The following is a 14,848-nucleotide window of genomic DNA, read 5'->3' as shown; positions in this document are numbered from 1 at the left end:
AGTTATCAACAACTGGCTTTTCCTCCTTAACTTGTGATAACGTGTTGTTTGTAGATCATATTTTATATACTTTACTGCAGCATCATGCAAACACCTATGATAAAACCTGCGATTGATGTTCAACATAAACACTGTACAAAAGATGTTTGGGGGAAAAAACATGAAGTTAATTTACAAAATCTATCCCCTGATGGCATGCAGATTTAAGATCTGTGTTTTTCTTAAGAGAACCGACATTATGCAACACAATCCTTTTTGTGACATAATAGGACTCTAAGTATTGAATATAGTTATTATAAAAAGAAAACATTCATTCTTATATCGCTGTAAGTTTAAAAACTGAAGAGAGTGCTGTGAACAAGAAACTATTATCAATATTTCTTTGGCAAAAGTTCTCAAGACAAAAATTGTGAATGAAAACACGCATACAGGTTATTTTTTATTGCTTACGTGAGCAAAACTGACACATAAATACAAAAGAGCAATTACATTAAATGTTTAAAAAAAAAATTTTTTTGAATGCCATTGTTATAATATGACTGTTATTAATGTATGAATTTGTTGCAATGAACATAATATAGGAGGAATTAGTGTGTTTTGCTAACCCATGAGTCATTTGGTCATTCAAATATAAAATATTTAAAACACACATACACACACACACACACACACACAAACACAAACACTCGAGCACAAATACACGTTTACTTTGGTGACTTTTTGGGGATATTTCATAGCTTTACATTCATTTCTTGGAGATTTACCCCAAACCAAACCACTAGTTGCCTAACCTTTACCCTTTCCTAATACTAACCATAACATTAACAACTGACCCTCAAACATAACATTAACAACTGACCCAATAACAGCTTGCCCCCAATTAACTTGTCTTTAGTCTAAAATGTGTCCCAACCAGACGCAGACATAATATCATCTATAACACAATATCACAATTCTACCTCTTGTGCTTTACGGTTGGCTAATCTGCCTTTCAGACTGTTCACATTTTGGTTTGTACATTTGTATTGTGTTCATCGTGACTTTGAATGTAGCCTTTCTTTTCCATTTCAAAATCTTTCTGTAGCTTGCTCTTATCGTCATCGTCATCGTCATCAACCTTCTTCGTGAACTGGGCCTCGATTTCCGCAGGGTCGATGTAGGTGTAGAAGTACGCCATGACGGAAAAGATAAGACACACTGCCAACAACAGAGAGGCGAATAGGACGTACTCTGCCCACTGTGACAGAGGAGACAGAGGGACAAACGTGTTATTAATGTCTAACATTTCTAATAGAGATATTTTGTCTCTTCTGGTATTTGATGATTAGTTTGAGCTTCATAAATCTTAGTCTTTTTTTTCATTTACCTGTTTGGGAATCTTTGCAAGCTCAGCCACAATCAGTACGATAAAGTTTCCAATAGCAACAGTGAACAACCAGCCTGCTTGCAGCACTGCTTTCATGTTACTGGGTGCCTTGAAGACACAAAATGAATAAAGCAAAAAAACATTAGATAGAAGTTTGGGGACATGCAAAATTAAATATTTATATGCAGTGTGTCCTAAACTTTGTGCCTGGAAATGTGTGCTCTTTTAATTGTACCTGTGAGTAGGAGAACTCGAGACCGGTGACAGAAAACATCACTTCCCCAGCAGTGATGAAGAAGTACTGCGGGATCTGGAGAGCCATGTGAACTGAGTTGGGTTTGATGTCTTCCGTCACAGTAATAGATTCCTGACACTAGCACACATAAAGAAACATAATCACTATATGTTTAGGGGAGTTAGTTACAATAAAATATATGGGATAGCTAATTTTAGATTATTATTGTCAAAAAATCCTGTGAAAAGACCAAAACCAACATTGTATTAATCCATGTTTGTGGAGGTAAATCTTTTAACACACATGACACAATTGTAGTTTTATTTTTTATATATATAAAAGCTTTGTGTTTTCATAAAACTGCTGCCATAAATATTAATAATGTAGATTAATCTGAAGCTGAAAATAGTCCCCAAAAAATGCAGCTTTGTTATCCCGGGAAAACAAGAAAAATAAATGGAGATCTCAAGAGAACGACCAGAAATAACTCATTATCAGGGGAAAACAGAATAAAGAAAATGTATGGATGCATTTCCGCTAAGAGCTTTCATAGCTGGGCTCTGTAGTTTTCAACAAACATTCCTCCAACAGAAGTAAATAGTGCATTTTGGGGGGACTATTTTCAGCTTCAGATTAATCTGCATTAGTAATAAACAAACACACACACTATCCTGGTGCCATATGGCCATGGTAATTGTAGTGAAGGAACACGTAGAACATGTCACAAACAATGTGGCACACATGTGTTTTATATAGATTTTAGACGAGAGTGCAGCTCTATGACACAGAGGAATAATCAGGCTTTGGCTGCGTAGATAGTTCTTATTGATGGGGGGATTATTTGATATTAATAATATATAGACTATCCATGACAATACACATAAGTATTCGGGATGATTTTCCCCTACAAGGTTATCAATGCTTGTGTTGCAATGACATTTAACACTGATTGATGTTACATTAGAAGAGATAAAATCTTAAACATCTGACCGAAATAATTTGTGAAACTTACATTCGCTCCAAAGACCAACGTGCTGGGGATAAAGAAGGTGTATGAACTTCCAAATCCAAAGTCCCTCTTGTATTCACACGACTGTGAACCGCTCATTATGGTAAATATGGACCTTGGCATTAGAAAAGAGATTTAGTTTAATACACTGTATTATTAATTGCATTAAATTATGATTCAAGTATAAAAGAGTGGACATGTCAGGATGAAAAAAACATCCTTACCCTCCATTTTTAATCAGGGAGTAGTTGGAATAATAAAATGGCTCTATCTCTCCAAAGTTGACTGCAGGAGTCGATACGTTCACCACTGTTTTCATTCCGTTTATAAATCTGAAACAGGTACATATTGAGCAGAAACATTTTACAACATTTTAAAACAGCTAGTGCAACTAAAAGATGAATTCAACCTGTATTTGTTACAGTTCAAACATCTGTGATCTAACTTACCGGATGGCATTGTTGCCTTCTTGCGGCTTGGAAGTTAAATCACGAGTCTGAGGAAATGAGACATTGCATGTTGGTTAGTTTGACCACGATAAAACCTCGAGTTTGTCATTATTCCATTACTTTGTGCCTCTTACTCACCAACAGCCATTCATCTGCGAGTACTGAAGGAATGAGAAGTGTGTGTCGCTGTCCCTCGGCCAATAAAATATCTTTTGTCACTGGAGGGTTACCGATGGAAACTGCGAAACTTTTTTCTGCATCAAATGTGAAGAATTCCTCACTGGCCTGCAAAATGAAGCAGCTGTTGAAGCTTGCAGAGTATGTGCACATAAACAGTGGGACTTTTGTGTAATAACATTTTGTGTTATCATATGAAGACATACCTTAGCTGCAGGTAGTATCAGAGGTTCATTACCGGGCAGATTAACTGTGACTGGATTTGTTCCCATGTTAAGTAATCTCAACTGACCCTGGGAGGCAGATGGGAAGGTGGGCAATGTGTACTGAAAATTAGAGCAAAACAGAAAGGAGAGTGAGTAACCCAAGAGTACTTTTTTTATTTTTTATTTAGTAAATTATTCCCCCCGAACAAACATTTTACAATTAAGAAATGAACACAATTACTGTTTTCTACTCACGTCAATTTGAATCTGAACCAAAGCAGCGCAGACAAAGGCGATGGCTGCCATCAGCATCCCAACTGTCATTCTTTTCAGAGATCTGTTGAATTAACATCAAGTTCTGTTACTGATTTGTACAGAATCTGAGACAGTGAAGGCTCTGACTTTCAATTTAAACAACACTTTGTTTGTTAAAGATCTTAAGTAATTTTTTCTACATAAAGATGGTTATTAAGGAACTGAATCAGATTGTGTAAAGGCACACAGGTGTTTTATTTAAATCTAACAGTTTGACTATTTTCTCAGCGAAGTTTGTTTTTGGAAACACATTAAAAATTCACTTGACACTGCTAGGTTAATCTCAGCACCATCCACATTTGCGAGAAGCTAAAGAAGTAGTTTCAGATTTTGGGAAAAACACTCAAAATATGAAGTTATAGTTAGCAGCAGCTTAGCTTGGCTTAGCATAAAGTTTGCAGATGTGAAAACTGCTAGCCTTTATTGAAGCCTCTATCAGCACCCCTATTGCTCAATAATTTACACGTTATATATGGTTTGTTCTTTTCTCAAGAAAACCAACAAGAAAATATGATACAAAATGATGTGTTTTCTTTGTAAGGCAACAGTTACCAGGAAAGACTACACAAAGCGCCAACTGTGGCTGAATACATTCACAAGATCCTGCATGTAAAAAATTAAGCTTCAGAAGTGCTGGTAGGGAGTTTCTGTTACCTTTGGACAAAGCCTGCAAAGCTAGTTCACTGCTTTATGTCTTAACGCTAAGCTAAGCTAACATAAGCTAAGCTGATTTGAGCTAACGGGCTGTCTGCATTATTTTACATATAAATGACATATGGAAAATGTTTTCTCATTCATCAAAAAATTGACTGGGCTTGGAGCGCTGGTTTAGCTCAGGGGCTAAATAGCGCGTCCCATATACAGAGGCTATAGTCCTCGATGCGGTGACCCTGGGCTCGACTCCCACCCTCGGCCCCCTGCCGTGCGTCATGGCCACCCTCTTTTCCCCTGTTTGCGACACTATCTACTGCCTCTCTCTCTTAATAAAAGCATAAAAAGCCCCCCTAAAAAAAGAAACAGGTACAGCATATGTAAACATAAAGTGTCAGATTCTTTATAAGCAGTCTCACTGATATCCTGCTGTACTTACGTAAAGTTCAGGCCACATTTTTTGATCAGAGGGTAGATCAGGCTGTCCATAATCGGCACCAGAGTCAGGATCAGGATGGGGTTGACAGTCTTTTAAAAAACAGACATTTGACAGTGAGAATCTTAAATACAGAGCAGCACATCGCCTATCATAAAAATGTTCTTTTTAACTTACCTGCATCTGATCAGGCTGTATAACTAGGAGACCCTGCAGACACAAACACTGACTATTAGCACATAAACACATTAAATATGTTAAGTATATTTATAGTCGGCTTTATCATCAAACGTACAAAGTTTCCATCCATGTTGGTGGCTTGCAGAGTCCATCTGGAACCCTTAAATAGAGACGCAGAGTTAGCAAAGTTTTTACTCCAAACAAGTGACGCTCACTTTAAAAGTGAAGAGAAACTTCGTGATACCTTTTGGTCGAACAGCGTCCAGAACATCGGAAGTGGGATGTATAAAAAGAGCACCTTCAGCACCATTTTGATTTGAGCAATGAGGAGTTTCTACGGCACAAACAAAGAGAGAGTTATATGAGTTGCTGTTATTTCCTGTGTTGGAAACTTTAGAGAATGAAATAAACATACTTCATATTTTTCCTCCGCCCAGTCCATCCAGTGCTGCCTCTTGGGGTACTGTTGGCCTCTGTGCCTGTAGCGATTTTTAATGGCAAACTGGATGACAGGAGAGCAAAGTGAGGGAGAAATATGGTTTTAGAAACACCTTGAAAAACTGTACTTGTACATTAATGCAGAATGTGTCGATGCAAAGGTGTAATCCAGACTCACCCCAATACATTTACACACATCTAGCATGATGTTACCCTGCGGTTCAGCTTTGTAGTACATACCACTTCCAACGATAAACACCACTGTTAGAGACATCAAAGGTAAGACGTCATTATAAGTGCACAAAAACAAGCATTACCTCTTTCTGCATACAATTACAGTCTCTAAATTGTTCAGACATACCAAGTGCAACCATCATTAAAGCTGCAGGGACGCCGAAGGCCAGAGAATAACACTTCTGCTGAGAGTAGATGCCACATTCCTGAGCTGAAGATGGAGACAAACAGCTATTTAAATTTCACTAAAGGACTATGACATGCACTCAAGTTTATGGGACCGTTCATCATAAACTTTATGCCCTTCTCTTATCTACCTCTGAGGATCGGAGTGATAATGGTCGACAGCAGACTTCCACCATTGATGCAGAGGTAGAACACAGAGAAGAAAGTTCTCCTTTGCCTTTCCTGCACAGAGAAACAAATCAGTGACCTTCAATCACGTGTTGTGTAATGCTGAATATGATGGGTAATCAATTCTTAAGTGATCTTCGTTTATGATATTAAATGATACAGCAATTCTAAGCCATGCTGGCAACATAGCTCTAGGGACAGTGCTGTCACTTTAGCCACAACACAAATATCTCGTTAAGTACGGGATCGATTAGCATGAAATTTAGCACAAATGCAGCATGCTAACATTCTAATCTACATGATGAACACTGTAAATATACCGATGTTAAGTATAAGTATGTTAGCATTGTAAATAAGAGCATGTTAGCATACCGACGTTAGCATTTAGCTCACTGCGCAACTGTGTGGAAGATTAGCATCACAGAGCCACTAGCATGGCTGTCTACACCAAGACTATTGTGGCGTTTTCATTGCATAATAATGCAATGAAGTACTCAAACAAAGCATGTTGCTGTTATCACCGCTATAAGTTAAACTTTAACGGAGAACATCTCTCATGTAGGAGCAGATGTGACGCTATTTTCTAACCTGATGGTCACCAAATTGGTCTCCACCAAAGGCAGCAACGCAGGGTTTGATGCCGCCAGTTCCCAGTGCGATGAGGAAGAGACCCACCATGGACATGACACTAAATGTGAAGAACATGTGCATGAGCAGGGAGAAGTGTAGAATTATGTGGCAAAAAAACGACCTTCTGGAGTTTGACTCAATTATTTGTGTAGTAGAAAAGAAACCCACACATGAAAGGTCATGTTGTCTGGTGTCCCATCTCTGTTTGTGTCAGTGATGTCGTGGATTGCGCTGACAGCCATCGTAACCTGGCCGATGGCATAGACAATGGAGAGATAGATAATAGTCCTGTAAGGGGAAGAAGGAAAGAGATGGCAGGGATGAAGGAAGTTACCAACCACCACTGAGAGATAACTGCTTGCATATGTTGATTGTCTTAATGCATTAAATCACTCGAACTTGTTGCAGCCACTCACTTAAACTTCCCCAGCCAGGAGTCAGCCACAATGGCCCCGAGGATAGGGGTCAGGTAGCAGAGAGCCACAAAGGTGTGATAGATGGAGGTGGCCATGTCATCGTCCCAGCGCAAGAAGTACTTAAAGTACAGCACCAGGACAGCTGGGGACAGGTAGAGAAAACTTAGACCTCTTCTTATTTTACACTTAATAATAATCAAGGTATGACTTCAAAGTTACAACATCCAATATCAAACAAGTTCTCCACATTTACAAAATACAGCACTTATCTGTGCCTTTTAATGCTCCTGATAGTAGTACTTCCAAAACTATATCAAAGCACAGCTGTAAAATTAATCAGTTTTATGACGTGACAAAGGTATCGTTAAGGTTTTATTAGACTCAGCACAAATATGACTGTTTAGCTAAAGGGACAGATCAAAGTTTGGTTTCTGCAATATTCTCACCTCGCATGCCATAGTAGGAGAACCTCTCACAGAACTCATTGACAACAATGAAGAAGATGCTGAGCGGGTAGCCACACACCTCTACGCTCTGATGGATAAAAGAGACAGCAGTATAGCAATGAGCAACTACAGTATTACAAAGTATAATCAACTACAAGTTAAAAACATGCATTCAAAATTTAAAATAAGGGTACAAAAGTGTAACCAACAATATGTTCTTTATGTGTCAGAGTCACTTCAGTGTTATATTAGCCTGTATTGTTGATTACTCTTTAGATACATTAACATGTAAGTGTGTGCAGTTGGTCAAAGTTCTGCCAATTTTAAGCCACATATAACTTAAATCTGTTACATTTCAGAAATTTCCTAATGTAATCATGTTTTACATGTAGAATAATTTCTTCTTTTTTTTTCTTTAAAGAATAATTTTTGGTCCATTTTTGCCTTTTATTAATAGGACAGCTGAAGATAGACAGGAAATATGGGGAGAAGAGAGTGGGGGATTGACTGAGCGCCCCTACACGTAGAATGTTTACCAAAAAAGTACACGTATCTGTCAACCAAATTGCTTAGAGTAAAAGTACATTTTCCTTTTGAAATGCAGCCGAATTTTAGTATAAAGAAGCATAAAATGGAAATATTCAAGCAAAATACAAGGACGTACATTGCGTGGCTGTTGAGTCATAGCTTTGTTTTTAACGGATGATCATTTAGTCTGACTGATAAATTAAAATCAAAAACAGCGTTTACATACAATAAACACAAATAAAGTACTTTACCGTTCCTTTGTTCTTCTTCCCTTTCTTGGGATCCTCATTGTCTGCACACAAGAAGAAACTCATTTAAAAAACAAGCCCTATTTCATTAATAGGTCTCAAACTTTCTTCTTTCTTTTTTTTTAAAATACTCTCGAATTCTCCCACAGTTTCTTAAGGAATCAAGAAACAATAATGCAGCCTTTATAAGAGTGCAACATGTTTTCTTGGTTTAACTGACTTGAGGTTTCTGCTCTGGAATATAGACTCTGGTGGTTTTAAACTAAAAATTCAGATAAATGTTAACAAACTCACCTGCCATGACCTCTGAGTAAAGCTACTGCCTGTTCAATATTCCTTTAAATTTCCTCCGTAGAGCGGTCGATTATCGATCCTTCACTGTTTACTAGTGGAAGTGGGAGCGTTTCTGTAATATTGCTTCTTATTAGCCTGTCACCCGTCCTCCTCACTGCTGACTGTGTTGCTTTTATGATGGGTGGGAACATGAGATACACGAGATATGGAGTCAGGCATGTTCAGTCCATGACACCTCATAAAACTGTATTAATGCCTGAAGAACTCAAAACAGTTGTCGGAATAAACTACAATAAATGATTCATGTGTACAAGTGCAGAGAATGAGTGTATTTTATTTAAAAGAAAAGGGAATATCTCTGTTTACAGCAGAACAGTGACTTTGTGTTAAATAAAAATAAAAAAAACATCGCTGCTCGAATATAAAACATTTTTTTTAACATTTCATTGAACACTAAAATGGTAAAAGCTTCATATTACTTCCACAGTATCCATACCTCATCGCTTTGGCAGAAGGTGAACATCATCTTTACAGTGTATGAGCCCCAGACAGCAAGAAACTTTGCAAATATTGCACACACTCCTTTTTTTATATACATTAATAAACAAGTTTGTATATATTTTTTTGTATGCAATGGCTTTAAATATTTAAAAACGCTCCATTCTAAGACATTGAAGTGATTTAAGGTTGAATGCTAACACGAGTCAGAGGAGCAAGTTTGTCGCATTTTTGTAGAAATATAACTTCATATACAGGGAGATGAGCGTCGATGTATGCAGCATATACTGGTCATCAAGACATCAATACAGTGGCTTATAAAAGTGGATACTGTACATACAAAAACACAACGTGAGACATTATCATACAAACAAAAATGGGCTGCTGGGATGGTGGTGGGTGTAAAGTAATGACATGCATATTAAAGATCCCAACAGGAACGTCTCCATGGAGAATACTGCCCAGTCTTTTCAGGTAGAAACAGGTGAGGAAGAAGACAGAATATCTCATTATGTCTGGCCGTAAAGCAGGATCAGAGTCTGTTATCTCTCCTGTGTGACCCCGCCCTCTCATTGTTCACTGAGAGTTGCTCAGAGTTGTCCGTGCTTTTGTCAGTTTCCCTTTTACGCCGACTGAAGAGAAGCAGGGCCGGGCTCGGAAGGGACAATATGGCATCACCGGATTGCCTGGCTAGCAGGTAGCGCTGGTGCCGAGTTCAAGGCTAGCCCAGGCGTGCATCATACCACAGAAGAAGAGCTGGGGATGCCCTGGATGGTGGCAGTGGTTGGCGTGCCACTGATGGCGTTGAAGATGTGAAGCGAGTCTGGAAGAACGTTCTTCATGCCATCCTCCACAGGACTGATCTGAAATGAAAGAAGAATGATATAATGATATAAGAATGATATTGTCAAATACCATCTCATAATAATAACTTGGTAATAACTTGACATTTTGGAGATATGCTTGTTTTTACTAGTGTGAAATGAGAAGATTGATAGCACTGTTGTGTCTGTACAGTAAAACTACAGCGAGCACCTGGTTAGCTTAGCATAGCTTTAAACCTGGAAACAACTAGCATAGCTCTTTCCGGCAAATTACACGATATAAGACATTATTAAATGAGCTTTAGGAGTGCCGGTTTGCAGATTTAGTTCCCTTTGGACGGAGCTGTGCTTGTTGTTTCTGCCCCTTTCCAGTCTTTGTGCTAAGCTAAGCTAATCAGCTGCTGTCTGTAGCCATGTGTTTACTGCACTGACAGACATTGTTCACATTTGTTGACATCTGACGCTGTACTTATTTAACAAACAATATCTTTACGATGCCGTCTCAACACTCCCTCAGTGGAGATGAACACATACAAATAACAGAAAAAAGTTAAAACAATCAATCCACGTAACATCAACAGAAAAAAATAGGACTTATCTTTTTATGCAAGTATAAAATTAAAACAAATGTATAACAAGCACACACTTCTAGATGCATGTATATACATATAAACATTGTACATGTATATACATATATGTACAGGCACACATAAATACTATTCACACATGCAGGAAGGACACACGTCACAAATCTAAAAGAGACAAGTTTGAACTGATTGTTGGTCTTGCCAGCTGCTGCATCTGGGATGTTCAGAGTACTATCATAATAAGACGAATATCTTTGGTTTTTGACTGTTGGTTGGGCACAACAAGACATTTGTAGAAGTCACTTTTTCTGCATGTTTAAGACCAAACAACGTTAAATAAAGAGTACAATCAGAAGGTTAATTTGTTATTAAAATAAATGTTAGTCCCTAATCAGGAGGATTAGTCACACAGTGAACGTGTGACTGATGTTTAGTACATTTCATATTTATTGCAGGTATGTACAGATAAGGCCAATTCAACCAATTCAGTGCTTTTTAAGGCCAAGAGATTGTCCTTACCTTTAGAAGCTGTTTTTCATTTAGAAACATTTGATACATTTATATACACTTTACAATTAAGCAAAATAATAGAAAAATGTGGCTGATATGATATTCCAAAGACAAGAAATTGGTCAAAACGTACAGTAAAATCAGAATTTTGAATGGTTTGATAATGCAAAACCTTATACCTATTATAATGTACTTTTCTATCCGATAACTGATGCGTGATTCTGGCCGGACCAACAAGTAACAACTCTTATATGCACACTGCTGCTTCTTGCATTACCATCCAATCTGCTCACGTCAGCATTAGGGAAAAACAGAGAATAGTGTTATCAAAGAGCGTGTTATCAACGACATGATCAAACGTTTAATGAATATCAAACCCGGTCTCAGGGGCAGATTATGTGTGTTAAAATGCATTACGCATAAAGTAATTACAGTGATCCTTCAGCTCCGGATACTGTACTTACTTGCTCATGCATGATGATGGACAGCTCCCTGGCGAGGTCTCTGTAGTTTGCTTTCATCTCATCGTGATACTCCTGTTGGTCCTCTTTGATCAGGCGCTCATTAATGCCTAAGCCGTGGCCACATGCCTCGACAAAATGCCTGATTAAAAAAACGTTAAATGTGTTAAAGGAGAATTTACACAAAATTGATGAAGATTTATGTCAAATAATCTCACCTGAAGACCTCTTTCAGCTGTTTGACCTTGTTATCAGGATACTTCTTGGCGCTTGAATCATCCAGAAAAGCTCGGGCATATGCAAGCGGCCCTGCGTTTACCTGAGGGAGGATGTGGCAGCAATGTTATTTTCATTGTCTTATTTTGTTTGTTAAGTGTGTGTGTATGTAGACAGAATTCAGAGCAGGCACCTGGACACTGATGCTGCCCTGCAGTTTGAGCTGCAGACGGATCATGTCCACCTCACTGGAGGAGCAGAGCTGTTTGATCTCGGCCACCTTCTTGCTCATCTCATCGATGGCCACCTCGATGGGGCTCAGATCAGTGTGGTGTTGGTACATCACCGCAATACGTTTCTTCACGTAGGGGAAACAGTGTGTGGCTGGGGGACAGAAAGACAACAAGAAGGGGGGGTCACCAACTTGGATGAATCTTCTTGCATGTGTTTTACAGCTCAGGATCTGCTCAAACGCGTGCGGGACATGCTTTGAAAGCTCTCAGATAATAAAGATAAGAAGACGAGGTTGAACTTTTGGAGCTTTTGCACCATAAAACAATAAAACTGTGATTACGATTAGAAAAGATCCTTGACAAATAGCTGACATGTTCACAATCTAATCAAGATCTTACAATCACACACGGGGCTGAGTAATGTGAGGCCTTAAGTGATTAACACTCGACTTCAATATCGTGTGTGTATGTGGCCTCAAACGTGGTCAAGAGATGTGCCCATGCCAGTCAGGTTACAGGGAATATGCATTGATACTTCATATTTAGCCCCCAAAAATTGACTTCCTTTACTGAAAATCTTTTAACATTTTATAGTACTGCATTTCTGAATTGCGTGAGTACCCCTTTAAGAGCTTATCCCATGTGCCATTAGAGCCTACAGTATATATATGGTCACCTACTGGTTAGTATAGTCCTGCGTTTGCACTGCTCCTCCACCCCGCCCTGCTTTTTGCCGGATATGGTGAACGGCATCTCAAACACAAAGCGCCGGATGTTGTGGCTCTTCTCAAAGTCTGTCTTCCTGTCTACCAGCTCCTTCTCCTCCAGGTACGGGGTCACGTGTGTCACTTGGATGTACGCGTACTTAGAGTCCAGGTCTTTGGGGTTGATCTGCAGAGAATGCATGTCATTAAAAAATAGGTAGGATGTTTAAGGTCATGCATGTCACATATTAAATATTAACAAAGTGTTACCCTTCCAGAGTCCTGGATCATTTTCACGTTCTCCTGTCCGAATTTGTCAGAGTACAGCTTAAGGAGCCGCTGCGATATCTCCGACAGAGGGGTGAATTTTGGTTCCTTGTAGATGTACTCCTTACCGTCCTCATCCTCAAAGAAGCCCTAAAAAAGACATAACATGGTCAGAAGGGATGAAAAAAACAGTGTGCTTAGATTCAAAGAAGCAAACAGTACAACACCAAACCATACATGGGTTGTGGGAGGGAGTTGTGCCAACAGTTTGTTAAAATTAGGTTGTAAAATTAGCTTTATTTTGATCTAAAATGTTCAAGTCTCAGCTCTAACATCCAAACACAGATACAACAAAACCCTCCACTGCTAACACCAACTAGTGTCAGTTTAAATGATGTGAGACACATCAAATGATAGAGATGGGGGGCACAGATTTCACACTGTCAGTGGGAGCACGTTAATTAGTCATTTCTCTTGTATGTAAAATGGTTAAGAGAGTCCCATGAACAGATGGGGGAAGCCATGCGTTTACACTGTGAGAGTGAATCCTACTATCAGCCCTTCAAGGGTTAACTAGTATGATTAACAACAAGTCGAAGAGGTGTTAAAGGGCTAAAAGATAAGCAATGCACGTGGAAGAGCACTGCATTAGCAGAGGAGCACAACACAACCTAACACACCACTGCAGCAAAACTGCTATGTTGGCTTTCATATGGATTTACCTCAGCCTCTGAGTCAGTAAACTGGTACTGCTATAAGGGTGTGGACAGCAGAAAATCATGTTATTCCACAACAACTACTTCAATACTTCTGATAAAATCAACACTTCAAACTACAGCAACACCAGTTAGACCCTCATGTCAAGAGAGACATGGATACCACACCCAACAGATTTATCGTATTACTGCACAAGATAAGACAAAACTCAGTGTCAGTACTTAAATCCTACAAACTTAGATTTGTAACACAAAAGCAGTAAATGAGTAGAAGAGCGCCATGCAACAGATCTCAGAAACAGAAAGCAGCAGTGGTTACTGTAACTTTACACAGCAAACTATGACTGAAAAATGCAATGGATTACAGCAGCACCAACACCACCACACAAAGACTCAGGCTGCTCAGAGCGGCTAGCGAGGTCTATTGCACAACTTACCGCTGCCTTCAACAGAGGATAAAAAGCAGAAAAGGGTGTTAGAGTGGATCAGGAAATGCCGCAGCATGTGGTCATGCTTTAAAAGATAAAACAGCGTTCAGCAGCACCTGTGCATTATTTTTTAACATCAGCAATTAAATTAATACTTGTGCTTTTTTGTGAAAAAAACAGCAACTCAATTCTTGCAGCAAATTAAAAGTAGCACCCTCGTGAAGGTAAACTGACCTGGCCAAAGAAAGCCACTCTGAAGTAGGTGCCCAGCAGCCTCTTTCCTGTGTGCATGACCTCTGTCACTTTGCTGTACGCCCGATGCAGCGTGTCGTACAGGTGGGCCAGTTTCTGTGCAAAGTTATAAAAATCACATCAAAAATTTGTAGATACTAACGTTACAACACGAGGCTAAATTATTATTGATCGTTGTGGGGGAAATAAACTTCCCAATCAGGCAGCTGTGTACCTCAAAGTCCCTGCGCTTCTCATAAATGGGAATTATGAGCTTGTAGATGTCGGAGATGAGCTCGTAACGCTCGGCTTTCCACAGCCCATCAGCGCACTCCTCCAAGAGCTCCATTAGGACGTCCTGGGGGAATAACGGAAGGGGGAAATGAAATATATAGCTTCATAAGAAAGTGTTTGATAAGGCAAAACCTCCTCTATTAAGACCAGATATGATCAAATGCACATAGAAATGCAGTCTAATGAGTAACAAACCTTTTTGTAGAAGACTGCAAGATTGCGTATGAGAAAACCTTTTTATAATAGCTTAAAAACACAATCAACCAT

At 39.0% G+C, this 14,848-nt stretch overlaps 2 protein-coding genes across 3 annotated transcripts in view; both read right to left on the bottom strand.

The window, feature by feature from the left end:
• Positions 1 to 1,000: 1,000 nt before the first annotated feature.
• Positions 1,001 to 8,360, bottom strand: slc15a1a (solute carrier family 15 member 1a). The gene is made up of 22 exons (XM_069662711.1): positions 8,322 to 8,360; positions 7,543 to 7,630; positions 7,097 to 7,238; positions 6,849 to 6,968; positions 6,639 to 6,738; positions 6,014 to 6,104; positions 5,824 to 5,907; positions 5,641 to 5,723; positions 5,440 to 5,526; positions 5,269 to 5,358; positions 5,140 to 5,184; positions 5,022 to 5,054; positions 4,848 to 4,936; positions 3,698 to 3,779; positions 3,443 to 3,562; positions 3,198 to 3,344; positions 3,060 to 3,106; positions 2,835 to 2,942; positions 2,614 to 2,725; positions 1,602 to 1,739; positions 1,367 to 1,474; positions 1,001 to 1,237 (listed from the first exon to the last, which is right to left on the bottom strand). Exons 2-22 carry the CDS (start codon positions 7,547 to 7,549, stop codon positions 1,001 to 1,003), a joined length of 2,070 nt encoding a protein of 689 aa, XP_069518812.1. The 5' UTR covers positions 7,550 to 7,630; positions 8,322 to 8,360.
• Positions 8,361 to 8,928: 568 nt separating this feature from the next.
• Positions 8,929 to 14,848, bottom strand: part of LOC138592101 (dedicator of cytokinesis protein 9) — an 84,298-nt gene continuing 78,378 nt past the window's right edge. Inside the window, exons 46-55 of one of the 2 annotated variants that reach the window (XM_069662725.1) lie at positions 14,523 to 14,645; positions 14,291 to 14,404; positions 14,066 to 14,071; positions 13,635 to 13,664; positions 12,916 to 13,062; positions 12,622 to 12,832; positions 11,902 to 12,092; positions 11,711 to 11,811; positions 11,496 to 11,634; positions 8,929 to 9,973 (exon numbers count right to left, since the gene is read on the bottom strand). In XM_069662725.1, coding sequence (XP_069518826.1) covers positions 9,848 to 9,973; positions 11,496 to 11,634; positions 11,711 to 11,811; positions 11,902 to 12,092; positions 12,622 to 12,832; positions 12,916 to 13,062; positions 13,635 to 13,664; positions 14,066 to 14,071; positions 14,291 to 14,404; positions 14,523 to 14,645 — 1,188 coding nt within the window. In that variant the 3' untranslated portion in view covers positions 8,929 to 9,847. The remainder of the gene's footprint in view (positions 9,974 to 11,495; positions 11,635 to 11,710; positions 11,812 to 11,901; positions 12,093 to 12,621; positions 12,833 to 12,915; positions 13,063 to 13,634; positions 13,665 to 14,065; positions 14,072 to 14,290; positions 14,405 to 14,522; positions 14,646 to 14,848) is intronic. The other variant, XM_069662724.1, reaches the window with a different exon arrangement.

The sequence above is a fragment of the Semicossyphus pulcher genome, unplaced genomic scaffold, assembly GCF_022749685.1.
Source record: "Semicossyphus pulcher isolate SPU_LCO1_2020_fin unplaced genomic scaffold, fSemPul1.0.p SCAF_15, whole genome shotgun sequence".
NCBI classification, from domain to species: Eukaryota; Metazoa; Chordata; class Actinopteri; order Labriformes; family Labridae; genus Semicossyphus; species Semicossyphus pulcher.
The sequence above is the reverse complement of the archived record's forward strand: the minus strand, read 5'-3'. Positions and strand labels throughout refer to the sequence as shown.